The sequence below is a fragment of the Fistularia commersonii genome, chromosome 3, assembly GCF_037954325.1.
Source record: "Fistularia commersonii isolate RoL2024-O1a breed Wild chromosome 3, RoL_Fcom_v1.0, whole genome shotgun sequence".
Taxonomy (NCBI): Eukaryota; Metazoa; Chordata; class Actinopteri; order Syngnathiformes; family Fistulariidae; genus Fistularia; species Fistularia commersonii.
This window is the reverse complement of record NC_141286.1, coordinates 7,032,914-7,047,464: the sequence shown is the minus strand read 5'-3', so window position 1 is coordinate 7,047,464 and position 14,551 is coordinate 7,032,914. Positions and strand designations below refer to the sequence as shown.

General features: G+C 44.1%; 1 protein-coding gene across 5 annotated transcripts in view; it reads right to left on the bottom strand.

The window, feature by feature from the left end:
* numbl (NUMB like endocytic adaptor protein) overlaps positions 1-14,551 on the bottom strand; it is a 50,642-nt gene that overhangs the window by 11,477 nt on the left and 24,614 nt on the right. For 3 of the 5 annotated variants that reach the window (XM_086143401.1, XM_086143409.1, XM_086143393.1), the window contains exons 2-3: positions 3,182-3,332; positions 193-267 (exon numbers count right to left, since the gene is read on the bottom strand). In XM_086143401.1, the coding sequence (XP_085999527.1) occupies positions 193-267; positions 3,182-3,307 (201 nt within the window). In that variant the 5' untranslated portion in view covers positions 3,308-3,332. Of the gene's footprint in view, positions 1-192; positions 268-3,181; positions 3,333-4,179; positions 4,260-14,551 lie in introns of those variants that run through there. The other 2 variants (XM_086143376.1, XM_086143385.1) reach the window with 1 other exon arrangement.

Sequence of the window (14,551 nt, the reverse complement as noted above, 5' to 3'; positions counted from 1 at the left end):
TGTGTGTGTGTATATATGTCTTTGATCAATATGTTCGGATGATGAATCCCCACACATACAAAGTACACCTACGGCAGCAGTCTGTATGCTCGCCTATGCATGCATGAGTGTGTGTGTGTGTGTGTGTGTGTGTGTGCGTGTTTGTGCGTGCGTGTGTGTGTGTGTGTGTGCATTCATGCCTGTGATACTCACAACTTTGAGCTTCTTCACCGCCTCCTCGCACACATGCATCCCTCTCGACTCCTCCACCTCCACCAGGCCCAGGTACTGCAGAGCAACAACAACAAGAAGAAAGTGGAAAAACATTCAACGACCAAAACAAAACATGACGTGTTTATTTTTAAAACATCCTTTTCACACCGAACTTCCTGTTTCCAAAAACACTGGTCAGAATAAGAAAAAAAAAAAAAAAGGGAGGAGATGTGTATCTGTATCAGTATTTCGATGAGTGGCATGAAATTGACAAGCGAGTTGCTAAAAAGCCCCCCATTCTAGTTTTACTGCCACATGTTAAAGCTGATAATGAGGGCGGGAGGGAGTGCAGAGGACTGCAGTCATTTATAGACTCACATCCTCTTCTCCTGTCTCTCCGTTGTTCTGCACCGCGGTGTACGTGAAGCCCACAGAGACGCAATTAAAGCCCTGCGGCCTTGAAGCTGAGCGTGGCGGAAAAAGGAGTTTAAAAAATTTAAACAGCCCAAAAAATCTGGTTTTGGGTCGGAGGGAGGGGATCGGTCTATCCCCCACCATTTGAAACACCTGTTCTTAAAAAGCATCACACCAGGTGCCGTGGGGGAATTCTCGTAAAAGGAGACAAATTCTACACCGAGCCCCTGATAATATGAAATATAAAATATGAAAAGCACCACAGGTGGCACAAGCAAGATGAAATGACGACTTTGACACCGACTTCCATCTCTTTTGACTGTGGAGCAAAACTACCCGGAACTGTAAATACCGGGGATGGAACTGGATTAAAAAGTAATCAAACCTATTAAACGCATTCCATTAATTAATCAATATTAATCATAGTTCAATATTTGACACTATAAAAACAACTCCATTTGTTTTGATGAGTGGATCAATATATATGGGCTTTGTTTATTTTCCCATCATTCTACAACACAGCCCAATAGATGAGCACAAAAAATACATTCGTGTCTCTTGCGTTACTTCCCTGTCATCCGCATACAGCGGCTGGATTGTTTTGACGTCGTCTCTATTTCATCGGAATCGATTTGCAGTGCCTCCTGTGACCCCACATCTCTAACCACTGAGAAGAGAGCGCTCTAGAGTCCACGTGGACTCGGACCGGCTGTTTCTTTCTGAATCTGAATCCAGTGTTGACACTGTTAGCAATGCTAGGCTAACATTAGCGAGCTGCGTGCTAGCTTTGACTTCTTTGACGTTGAGGTGCTAACGGAGATTATGGCATGAAAAATAATAGGAAATGGCATACAAATAACAATAATAATAATAATAATATAATGGCCTAAATTGTTTTTTGTCTTTTTTGGTGCTAAATCGACTGGTTTTCTGAAAAATTTGAACTTGACTTTGTTGATTGTTTTTGAGAAGGCAATGATATTTAAATTTCCCGATCAGCCTGTATCGTCTCATCTGCCTTGCCCGTCATGCTATCGTGCTGTGCGTCGAGGAAATCTGTCCCCCTGGAAGCCATTCCGTGGTGCGAATTAAAAGTGCAATTAAAATGTTAAAATGATTTTCAGTCTGACGTGTATCAGCTGCTAATAAAGGTTTCTGACTATTCCTGGGGAGCTATACTTGCCCTTCTGTTTATTTCTAAACACTTTAGTGAACACAAAGGAAAATGAGCAGTTCACGACTGAAGGATCATCAGTTGAATTCATTTTTTTTTGCAGTAAGCCTGGATAGAAATCCTTCTTGAAGGCCCTGTTCAGCCTGTCTCCCTTTGGCCTTTGTTTTTTGTTGCACCTCGCAATTATCTCTCTCTTCTGGTTTCCCATCCCGTCACCGGCATTTTTCATTTCCAGCTGCTCTTATCTGATTCTATATCTTTCCCTTTTGTCTCGCATCTCCCGGTGTGTCTCTGTCCCCTCTGTGGTCTCTCATCTACCACCCTGTCATTTCCTCTCGCCTCCCTCGTCCATAACTCAGCCCTCCATCTCTTCCTGCCTTTGTCTCACCGGGTCCTCAACAAATCACTCCGGCTCCCGGCGACTGGCTTGCAGTTCACGCTCAGGCTGGAGCGACTTATCAGCGACAGGGCGACATCAATAATCTTTCCGTGGCTGTAAGTAATTCAGCTGACCGTTCGAATACAAGTCTGCACGGTAACACGGCGCCCATTTCCGTCAGATTCTTTGTTTATCATTGTTCAGTCGGCAGAAGGTAATCACAATCAACCGGGTCAGGGAGGCCAATGATCAATAGTGTTGTTTGTTGAAAGAATAATACAGTAGTCTGTCCCCATATTGTGGTTCACATTTCGCGGTCTCAATGTATCTATATAAAACTGCGAAAACCCTTTGGTATAGTCAATATCTGGACTTTTAATTTTAATTTCAATTAATCTGTCTCAAACAAAGAAAAGGTTTCTGACAGCCATGTAATGGCTTTACCTGCAGCGACTACCAGTGGAGGAGGATTCAAACTAGGATTGACGCATGCATTTTAATTTTAAGATTAAATAGACGCTTTTTCGCTATACTACGGGTTCTTGCGGTGGCAGTGCATTTTTATATACTTCCTATTTCAATTGTTTTAATGGTAAAATTGCAATTTCTAGGGTGGCGACCAACCAGAGCATGTAAATCTGTATCTTGGGCTCTGATTTGTTTAGTGACCATAACACCTCCTGCACATAGCATGCATTGCTACTTGTTTAAGAGTAAAGGTTAGTGATTATAACAGTATGGGAAAAGTTAATAAGAGGGTGGGAGGGTCATAAAGCTTTAAAATATTTATATGTGCGTATATGCCATTGGGGTTAGGATTTCTGGTCATAATATGTATCGTCCAAAATAATCTGGGAATATTTTGGCATATACAAACAGCTGAAGAGGCGAGTTGATTGACGGCTGCTCAAAAAAGTACGAGTTTCCTGGCAATTTTCGCATGACCTCACAACAACCATCCGTGGTTTTCATCACCGGTCTTAAACCTCCCGTAAGGATGATACGACTCCTTCGATACTCACCCGCACCGAAAAGTTACATTTGCCCTTCCGTACAGCCTCCTCGTCGGCCTGCCACTGGTGCGGTCTGCTGGCCTCCGGCACGTAGGTGGGCTTCTTCCTCCTCAGGCTCTGACGGAGCTTGTTCATCTCCGGGGTCACGTGCTCCTTGGTACTGTGGACAGTGGAGATTAAGGGATAATGAATAACCGCGCAAATACGATATTGACACAAAAACACAACAGCGTCATTGGCTCCCACTTCTACAATGGAGCTGAAATTGACTGCAAAATGCACGCGCGGTATGGCCACCGAGCTTCTGCGTTTCATCCGAGGTTGTGAGCGAAGCTGTATCGATATTTCATTGATTGGAACAAGCTCATTATAATCACTAACAAGGAAGTCAGTACGTCAAAGCTATAAACACTTCCTCCCATGGCGCTCCATTGATTTTCATCTCCATGGTTGTCAGATCAGAACAGGTAGAATGTATAGATAATGAATACAAGAAGCTCACTACATGCTTTCATCTACGGAGACACACACACACACACACACACACACACACACACACACACATACACACACACTAATCACTCTTTGAGTAAACACAATCCTCACTCCGCTGCTTAATGAGACCATTCAGCCCTGCTGGTGTCTTTAGCCATGCTAATTTCCTGGGCATAATGCAGCGAGATGCCATCAAAACATGACCTGCTTAAAAATGATAATTACGGCTTTCACTCCCCTCGCTGTTACTGCCTCGTCAACACAGAGGGGGGAGAATTTCCTCTCATTCGCGCATTTATTTTATTTTTTTGCCCAGGCAGAACCAGGCAGAAATGTCAAACTCGCCGTTGGAGTTTTATGACTCCAACATACCATTATCTCCAGTCTATTACTTGATAAATGAATGAAGGCAATGCAATTTAATAGCAGTCCTCTTCTGAAAATACTTTTGGAAATTAATGTTATCTGTTCAGTTAATTCAAATGAAAATGAGAAGTGACGCATTTTCTCACCATCTGGTTGCGGCGTAAATTGGCGGCCTCATTCTGACAGTACAAAACCCACACTGAAGACACGGCATGTCTGTGAGAAGCACCTCCCTGAAGAGTGAAAAGCCCAACTCTGCTGCTAAACAGTACTCGTGTATATATACACACACACACACATCACTTCTCATCAACAGATGGTTGCTGTAATGGTTGGTGTGCCGGAAGTATGCACACACACACACACACACACTCACACACACACACACACACAGACATGTGTGTGATGTGGGATATGCAACTGTTGCACAGCAGCTTAAGTGGCTTTACTTCTTCCTGGCATGTGGGGCATGTGTGTCCTGCGGCTGACACACACACACACACACACACACACACACACACACACTTCTCAGCAGCTCAATGTGCACTCACATCATGGCTTGCGCCAGTCATTTCTGGGCAGAGCGCCCAGCAGACGCCAGGCACCTGAAGGTGAGTGTATGAAAGTGTGAAAGTGATGCGATGCCGCCACAAGGGAGACGGCGGGGCCGGTTTAGGGCGGGAGGGTTGGTCGGGGCCGGGAGAGGAAGGGGTGGCACCATCTGGGAAGTACGGGATGCCATGGAAATGCCCTCATCGACAGCCCGAGAGGTGGGATGAGTGAGCGGGTCTGGCAGCGGATGCTGACAAAACAACAAAGAGGCCATGATTCAACCGGCGGTGGCGTTTTAAGGCGGGGCAAACGCGATTCATGGCGCGGGGAAGCTTCTACGTTCAGTCACGGTAACGTCACAGCTCTGTTCATCATGGCCTAAATTAAAAAAACACAAGTGAAGCACACACCATCCCAACTATACATTCTGGTGTTTTTTTTTTTTTTTTTGTTTGGAAACAACTCTGGTAAGAAATACCAAAAAAAAAAAAAAAAAAAAAAAAACAAATCTTTACCCGGGAACTTTTATGATTGGATAATATAATGAATATAATTATGGGAGGAAAAAAGGAGAGACTCTGCATGGAGTATTTTTACTGCTGATCTGATCGCTGTTGAATCTAGACACATGACTGAATTTCACAATGCGTTCAAAAAAAGCATAAACATGACATTTATCACCACCCACACCTGCCGCGCCATGTGCACTGACACAGATGTGCATGTTAGAATTTTTTTACATTTTTTTCTAATTGTTCAGATGTACAGTGTATTGTACAGCAAATAACCTTTTTTTCTGTTGGAAATATAATTCTAAAATTCTATCGTTTTTATCAGACAAAATAGCTTTACGACGTGAATCATAGTCAATTGCAAACTATACCAGTTGGAAATGTTTCTATTGAACATTATGGTAATTATTATGTCGTAATGAAGTTGGCCTTGGAAAGTTGATGTTCTCATTTTATCCCATCAGTCATATTTCTGGAAATGCCGTCATAGATAGGGTTGTTTTTTTTGGTTTTTTTTTAAGAGTTAAGGAGTTAAAAAGTAATAGTAACCTTTAATTTTTTGCCTCTGGCACCAAATCCAAACGTGTTCTTGTAAGTGGACATTTGAGCCAGATGTAATGAAATCTCCCGCGGACGTTTGTGGGATATTGCGTTCATGAAAAGGGGATGGACGCGAGGTCACCGTGATCTCAATCTTCGATCGGCACATAAATTCGTCTCTAAATCCGCACAGGCTGTGAAAATACGACCTGAGCTAGACTCGTATGTGAACGTTCAAGATACTCGTTTCGCTGAGAAACTGGTAGTAAACAGCATTTGATGGGGTCAGTGGAGGCACATTGGGGTGGAGACATTACCCAGCATGCAAAATGTAAAGGCCTTCCTCAGCCCTGACCTCACCCCGCACAACAAGAACCATCTGTTTGAAGAAAAAAAAAAGAGGGCGAGGACTTGAATCATGAACACAAATGTATGAATCTGTGGCACAGATGAAGTATTGCTCCCGTCACAGAGCTCATCGGCACTTCGGCGTAGACTACACAAACACGGGGCCCGCGGCCAGAAAAACATACTTGCACGCCGGCCAGTAAGCAGCCATCTGGAATGCATTTTTTGCAGAGGGACAATTTAATGCTCGTCGGACATGTTCTTGTTGAATTTTAAGTGTCCTCACCCCGGCTGACCCCCTTCCGCCGCTGCAGCTCACTCTTCCTGTCTGGTGTTTAACTCCACATCGCTTTTGCTCTGCATGTGTCCGAACAATGATAAGCTTGATACACACACAAAACACAAACATTTTTTTTTGTTTTTGAATTTCACAAAATTAAAAAATATTAAATTATATATAATGTTTGTGATCAGTAACAGAAATGTACACGGTGATACTCCTGGGATTCAATGTATATGTAAGTAGCTGGAGAACATATTTTGTTTCAATGTGTGTTTACGTTTGTTTGGCTGTTGTGTGTGTGTGTGTGTGTGTGTGTGTGTGTGTGTGTGTCGCCACCATATAGTCTCAATCAAGGCTGCATGAACTCATGCGCCCAGCTGTGTTTCGTGGTCGGCAGATGTGAGTCTGATTGATAGCTTTGGCACGCCCCCCCGTCTCTTTCTCTCTCTCTCCCTGCAGCTGTTCTGTGTTTAGCAGCAACTCAGATTTTGGCAAAACGGGACACACTCCTCCCTAACACCTCTGCACCAGATGCTTGCTAAACACACCGAACGTAAGGAAAAGGATGGGGAAGGCGGAGAGGGAGAGGGTGTGATTTTGTAACACACACACACACACACACACACACACACACACACACACAGCCAGGCCCACGTATGTATATGCAGAACAAGTCACTGCGCCCTAACATTAGTGTCAATAAGCCAAATAAGGTTCTAGAGAATGAAGAAGAGAGGAGAGCAAGAGATTGTGTGTGTGTGTGTGTGTGTGTGTGTGTGTGTGTGTGTGTGTGTGTGTGTGTGCTGTCTTGGCCATTCTTCGGTACAAAATGTTTCTCTCTTCAGTTCAAGTTGTCTCTCTCAGGATAAACAACACAGAGGCTTCAGTGTAGAAAAAAATGAACTTCTGATTTAGGAAAAAAGGTCAAAACTTTGGTCTTCTGTCACACGGATGAAAGAAAAGCTTGTAGTTTTACAGGAAGCAGAAGAAAATAGTTTTGTGTCCGACACTTTCAGCTCATCTAATTTGAATCAGCTGTGTGACAAGTGTAAACACATTTGACCTTGAAAAGAAACTATTACCGCTTTTTGCATATTAAATTACATTTTTGTCGCAGTCGGAAATCGACGGCTGTAATTCACCGAAATGATTTGTGATCAACTGGATTTTTATCACGTTGATCTGGGATTCAAAATCCTACGCAATGGGTATAAAATGTTGTTTGTATAAACGACTGCAGTGAGGATTTCTATCCAGGAATTGAAATGCACACAGCTTTAAACTATGAATGTTTTATTCAAACTTTAGGAAGGCTTTGGCAAAAAACTATCATTTGTCCATTTGTTTTCAATAACGCTTATCCTGCACATACACCCCCTCCCTCATTCACTTATCACATAGAGCAGACCTGGGCATTTTAAAGGCATCACTGTATGACCACATGAGGTCAATCAGCACATGAATAAAAAATATTTTATTCCGCTCATGTCATATCAGCATGATGCTTTTCTGTTGTCTGTGGTTTTGTCCCTCCAATACAAAGCAATGGGTATAAAAAGTTGCTTCCGCATATGTAAAATGAATTGCCCACCCCTCATATAGATACATAGACCCCTTCATCCCCTCATCTCATGTCCTATAGAGACAAGCAACCATTCATTCTTTCACTCACACATCATGTGGAGAAATACAACCATTCATCCTCTTAATTTAATGTCCTATAGAGACATATGACGATTCATTCCCTCATTCATTCACATGTCATATGGAGCCACACACCCTTTCACCCTCTTGTTCATACATCAAGTAGAAACTCATTCACCCGCTCATTCATTCATGTCATACAGAGACATACACCCATTCGTTCTTATTCACATTATATAAAGAAATACAACATTCACTCATTCAGTCGCACTCAAATGGAGACATACAACTCTTAACCATCTCATTCATTCACACAAACACATTTGGCTTCTCAAACTGTATTACCATGGAATTCGGAACAATAACAGCAAAACGTTCCAGGAACTCAGCAGACGCCTTACAACATCACTTCAGTTCTGACTCAGGCGTGGGATGGAGACAATCATGGATTAAAAAAATTAAACAAAGACACATCATGTGCACATAAACACACACACACACGCATACACACACGCATGGAACTGACCCATTTTCCAGGCCCTGCAGACGTTAACTGGCATCAACCCAGATAAGGACACTGACACTGTGATCCCACACAAAAACATACCCGCAGACAGCGAGCGTGACAGGTGTGTGCTTGTGTGTGCGAGCGCACTTAATGTGTGTGTGTGAGTGGCCACAAAGAGAGAGAGAGAGATTTTAAAAGAGGAGTGTAACATAACTGAGAAAAAAATGAGGGCACTTGTGTTTAGACTGAAGTCTGACCCAGGACATGGTGGCCTTAATCATTGCAGTGGTTTGTAAGGCTGTGCCGGGGTGAAGTTTTTATATTAGTGTGTTAGCGTGTGTGTGTGTGTGTGTGTGTGTTAGAGTTCTTGGTCTACGTTTACCTTTGCAGTCAGTGATCCCTTCAGGAAACCACAGTTTACACTGAACGCTTCACATCGTAAAGACAGAGCTGATCCAACACAAACCCAGGTAATGGGGGCCAACTTTTCAACGCAATCGTCGTCTAACACGTTAAAAAAGCTCGCTCATTTACAAAAAAATAATCCGGCCACCCAGCGCGGGGATCAATAACAGCCGAGGGTCTGACTCGTTTTTTTCGAACAGACTTGAGATCTGGACCTGTAACAGCCACAATTCCGAAAATAGGACATCGGACTTAAATTAATCCTCCCACATACTTGCCTTGAAATCAAAACCATTTGGATTTTAAGCCGCTTAAATCCCAAAACACTAAACAAATCAAGAATAATGTCCAGTCATGACTTAGCGCTGGATCACTTTTGCTCGGTATTGGTTAGTAGATTAGTAATGCTTTAAGTGCGATCAAGATGGTCAAATTAAATCCAGTCCAGAGCAGAAAGTAGACGTAGACGTGCTCATCGCAGTTCAATAAAACATGCTTTGCGCTTTCAGCTGATCATCAGTAACTACATGATAACAAAGTCAGCGTCTCTAGTTTAATCAAACAATCTTACAGATGATACACACACACACACACACACATGCACACACTCAGAGGAGCTCTCACAGAGAGCGTGAACAAAGAGATGCCTTTTTTGACAATCCAGACAAATGTAGTGTGTAGGTGGTTTGTGTAGCATACTTTCTATGAGTGAAGTGTGCATGTGTGTGTGTGTGTGTGTGTGTGTGTGCATACTCGATGTCTGATGTGAAGTGACAGCTGAAGCTGAGCCATGCTGCTAAACCATCAGCCTGGCACCCACTGTGACTATTGTCTCATGCATTAACCCTCACTCTCTCCCACTCTTTCTCTCACCATAATGTCGTAAATCTCTGACATTATTCCAAATCATCTGAAAGATCCAGGGCGCCTACAAACACACAGAATGTCAAATCACTTGTTTTTTTAGCATTTCTGAGCATCCTCAACACAACTCAGACAGGAATGCTTGGATTGCAGGCAAGCCAAGATCAATAGGATTTAAAACAATCCTCACACGCCTCGATTAAATAGAACAAATCGGAATATCCAAAGATTCGGAGAGGATGAATATTTCTTTTCCTGACATTTGTCATCCCGCCCACGGCGCCGGTCACATCGATCAGGTTGTATTTGTCACCGCTCTCCGTGAATCACGGCTTCTCGTCGGTGTCTGAGCGGTGTGAATGCGATAAATCAGAGGGAGTGTTTGTGTACGCGTCTGTGACCTGTGTGTGTGTGTCTGCGCACATTTCCATGTGTATGTATGTATGTGTTTGATTTTGAGAAACAGCGTGTTGCTGATAAGTTCGACTAGGGTTGCGACGCAAACAAACACATGTAGGTTCTGTCCTTATTCTCAGCCAGTAATGCAATATGATCTTTGGGGTGGATGGGTCTCGGGAAGGGGGAAGAATTACGGAGAGCTGTTCTAAGTGCATAAGCTGGTGGTCATCTTGCGTAATGAGATCAAATGACCCTTTGCGACGGGAGTGGCGAAGACAGGCGTTTCGTTACGTCTCAGTAATGCCGCGTGGGACTTGGCGGTTCACAACGTAGGTCGGACACGTGCCATACAACTTGAGATTCTTCTGGTCCGGCGGTTATTTTTGACCTGCATATTCATTTTCCAGAACTGACCGGGCTGCATCGCCGTGACAGGATGAGCGCGATTTCCAATAAGGAAAAAGAAACGGATCATAATTTCAATTTCATAATTTCAATTGCAAATGTGAAAAGGAAATGATGCAAAGTCCATACTTAGAAGGGGTCAGACTCAGAATATAAGGAATAGCGACATCGGTAGCTGTGGGGAGCAAAAAAATGGACATTTCCCATTGTGCTCGGCGCAATAAAATAACAATTACATTTCTCAATAGGTCTCGACTGCCATCCCTCGCGACCGAAACTGATTCACCGAACAAGGCGGGATTCACCGACATCTGGATCCGCTTGGTAGCTTTCTTGGACAGATTCACGGATCTCTCCTGAGACCACCTGTGAGAAATAGCATTCCCATTGAATGAGGGGCGATAACAAATTTTATGTAAATTAAAAGACTAAATAGCCCCCGGTTGCAGGCTAAGAAAGACAAAACGATACGCAGATTAAACCGGTGAAACTCTGTGGAAAAAAAAGGAGGGGGCCACCCAATTCCCCGAAGATATCAGAGTCAAAGCCTGTGCAAGAGGCACAATTTTCGTAATTCCTGTTCTGATCCGAGTCGTGCTTTACAGCGAGCTGACATCCAAGGTCCTGCCATTTTTAAAAGGTTTTACTGAAGCACTCCTTTGTGCATCAGTCAATGCTGTTGCTAAATATGGAGCTCCGTGTCAAAACAAAAACACGCGGAGAGCCTTGGGTATTGTCTCATGCTGTTGTAATGTTTCGAGCGATTCGTGTCAGTTGTATTTCTTTTTTTCCCCTTTGTTGCCGTTGTTGTCGTTTTGAGATTTGTTAAACAGCAAGGCAGAACCAAAGGGCATGAGTTGTGTAAAAATGCGCGTATTTCCTGCACGTCAGCTGCACGTAACCACTTGCAAGCCCGGCAGTAACACCAAGCTGGTGCCTATGAACACGGCCGCGAAGCATTACTCTGCTGCAGGGAAACTTTTGAGGACCACAAAAAAAAGTGACTAATCCACATTAGAAAAAAAAAAAAAGGGAACACATCGTGATCACTTTTTGGAAATCCAAAAGGCAAAAAGGAAGAAGTTAATTACAGTATACGGTCAGCCCTCGCTTTACAACATCGTCGACCTATTGCATTTAGTGGTTGCGTCGTCATCGCCCGTTTATTTTTTAAGACAGTCGCGCTCTATCATTCCGATGTATGACGCTTGCGACAAAACAAATTTGGCACTAGCTGGCGAGCTGAACGGATGAACACGTTGCCACATGGTACTTTAAGAGGAAGACGCCTTTAGTTACATCCCCCAGCTATACGCCACATTGGATTGTGCTACATTAGCTTTCTTTCATTTGTGTCGTTTTTTTGGAAACATTTTGCCCTTAATTATGGTTTCCAAACATAATCTGATTTGAAGTTTGATTTTTATCACAGTGCCTATGTACAATATGTGACTACAGACTTGAGGCAAAAATCTATGGCCGCGCCATAGGAACAGGATTCCGACATAAATCCGGGTCGCCCCTGCATTTCGTTTAAACTCGTATCTCCAGCCGGGGGGAAAGGACAGATTTACCCTTTATTTCTATCAGCCGTAATACAGTTTGACTGAAGTAAAAACTCTGGTGAAACACTTTGAGTGAAGATACTAGTTTGCAAATGATGATTTATGAAATACTGAACTTGACGTAAAACCAATAGTTTCGAGCTCTGGATTAACCGAAATGGTCGGCAACCAGAAACAGATCCAAGTTGAGCTTCACGTATCAAACAGCAGGGGTGGCGATATTTGAACTCGCAAAGATACAAGAAAAGCTCAGGGAAAGTTGTCAAAGAAACAAGGTATCAGAGCTATGAAGGTCGGCGGGTGGTCCGGAGCTGATGGTGCCATAGCTTGACGGCTAAAAAAGGGATTTTCTCTCGCTACCCGACTTTGAAACACCGGGAGAACCACCGGGCAGACGGGGAGGCTGCGCTCCCACGCTTTGAAACCACCCCCGGAGCCCAATTCAATCTAATCTTAATTTCCCTCTGAAAACAACAATGCTGAAATGGAAGATAATGAACCAGAAAGAAATGTGTGTGAGAGTCCAGACCAGCGGCTTCGCAGGCTAGAACGAACGGTGTGTTTATGATTTCGGAGTCTGAGACTCCAGTACATCAATGCTATTCACCCCAGGTCTTTTCCTCCAAATAGGACTTCACTTAGACGCCTCAAATTACATTGTGTTAGCCGGTGCTCGTGCACACATTACACACACCGGGGGAGACACACACACACATGAGCACACACAGCTCCCACACCTATTATCCTCTTCCTCCAGGCTTATCACACTGCTGTGTCACTGCCCCTCCTGCCACTTTCATTTCCCACCCGTCCCAGTTAAGCCTGGAGAGGAGTCTGCATGCGTGTTTGTGCGTCTGTGTGTTTCCAGCATGGATGTGTGTGTGTGTGTGTGTGTGTGTGTGTGCATGCACGCATGTGCTTACAATCTTGTCTTTCTTTTTTAGTGAGTATAAGCACGATTTTTCCACTGTGCAAAAAAAGGTGTGCTGATGTGCACTTGTACTGTGTAGGTGCACGCGTGCATGTGCGTGCGTGTGCATGCATGCACATGTGTGCATGCATGTGCGTGCACACCCTTGCGTATGGGCTCCAAGACTCCAAAGAAAGGCTGATTAAAATAACAATATCCAAATCCCCTGCTGCCCTTGGAGCAGCAGGCAGGGCGGCTGCAGACCACGCTGGCTCTTGTGCATGTGTGTGTCAGCATTGGCGTAAGTATGGCATGTTCCCCTCATGCCAGTGTGTGTTGTAACTGTGACAGGAAATGCGTGTGCTTGTGTGTGTGTGTGTCTGTGAGAGCTTATCTAAACACGGTGCAGCCAGGCATGAAGTGGAGCAGTCTGGTCGATACGCTCCGATATCATAATGTCATGCCGTGTTCCCGCTATGCAATTCCTTCCTATCAGGTCCACAGAACCGCCACAAGCCAATTTATCATCCCTACCGAGTCTCTGACACACACAGGCGTGATGTGTTCTGTTATCCAGGGTGGTTCGAACTGTTGTCAAGAGAACACAATCCCTCACATACTCATAAGCATCCCTTAAAAAACATTTTTGGACTATTTCGTTCTTCTTAATAACAGTAGACACCGTTGGATCATTGTTGCTGCCGCAGGATTTTAAAGTCCAGTAAGCCTCATCCTTCAGTTTGTCAACAGCGACCGACCAGACATAGCTCAGCTTCTTGGGTTCCTGCAAAGAGAAGTTTGTTTTTTGTTGTTTTTTTTAATGGGAGTGAGAAGAAGACACTCCCTGAATCTGCTAGGCTCTGGGCCCCTTCGGTCTCAAGCTGGCATGAAATAACAACGCAACAGATGTTTTGCTTTTAAAGGACAGCTTCTTTTTTTTTTTTAAATGATTTGACATCAATCTATGTGCTGCCAAGACCAGTGAATTTCTTCGAGCGACGGGTTCGGTCCGGCAATCCCAGACCCGAGCCAAGTAGCACCAACCGAGCTCTCTATGCATTGACAAATGATGCTATTACAGCCCGTGTCTACAAAAAAGTACATATCCTCTTCATTAAACGCTCACTTGTTTCATTTCCTTCACATCCTCCTTTTCAAATTCCACTTCCACCCCCTCGTCCTCTCTCTCCCCCTGTTGACTCTGCAGCTCCTCACTCGTCCTCATTTCACCACCTCGCGCGGATCTACTCCCCTCGCTCCTTGCTCTTCGCCCCATTCCCCCTCTCTCACTCCCTGTTCTGTGCAAAATGCACCGGGGTGGAGGGGTGCTGGTGGCAGCCATGAAATTCAGGTGGGAGATTTTGGCTGAAAAGTCCCCTCTCCACCCCCATCAGCCGGTTGCACTGAGATACAGCTTTGCTGCTAAGGAGAAGGTGTTGCACGGTGGACGTCCACATGCCGACGAATGAATACGCTTTCTTATTTCCCCCGTGGAAAGATACATAGGAATGTACTGTGCACAAAAAAAGTTGGGTGTTTATATCAATTTAGCACGTTTAATCTCTTCCATATGGGCATGGGGG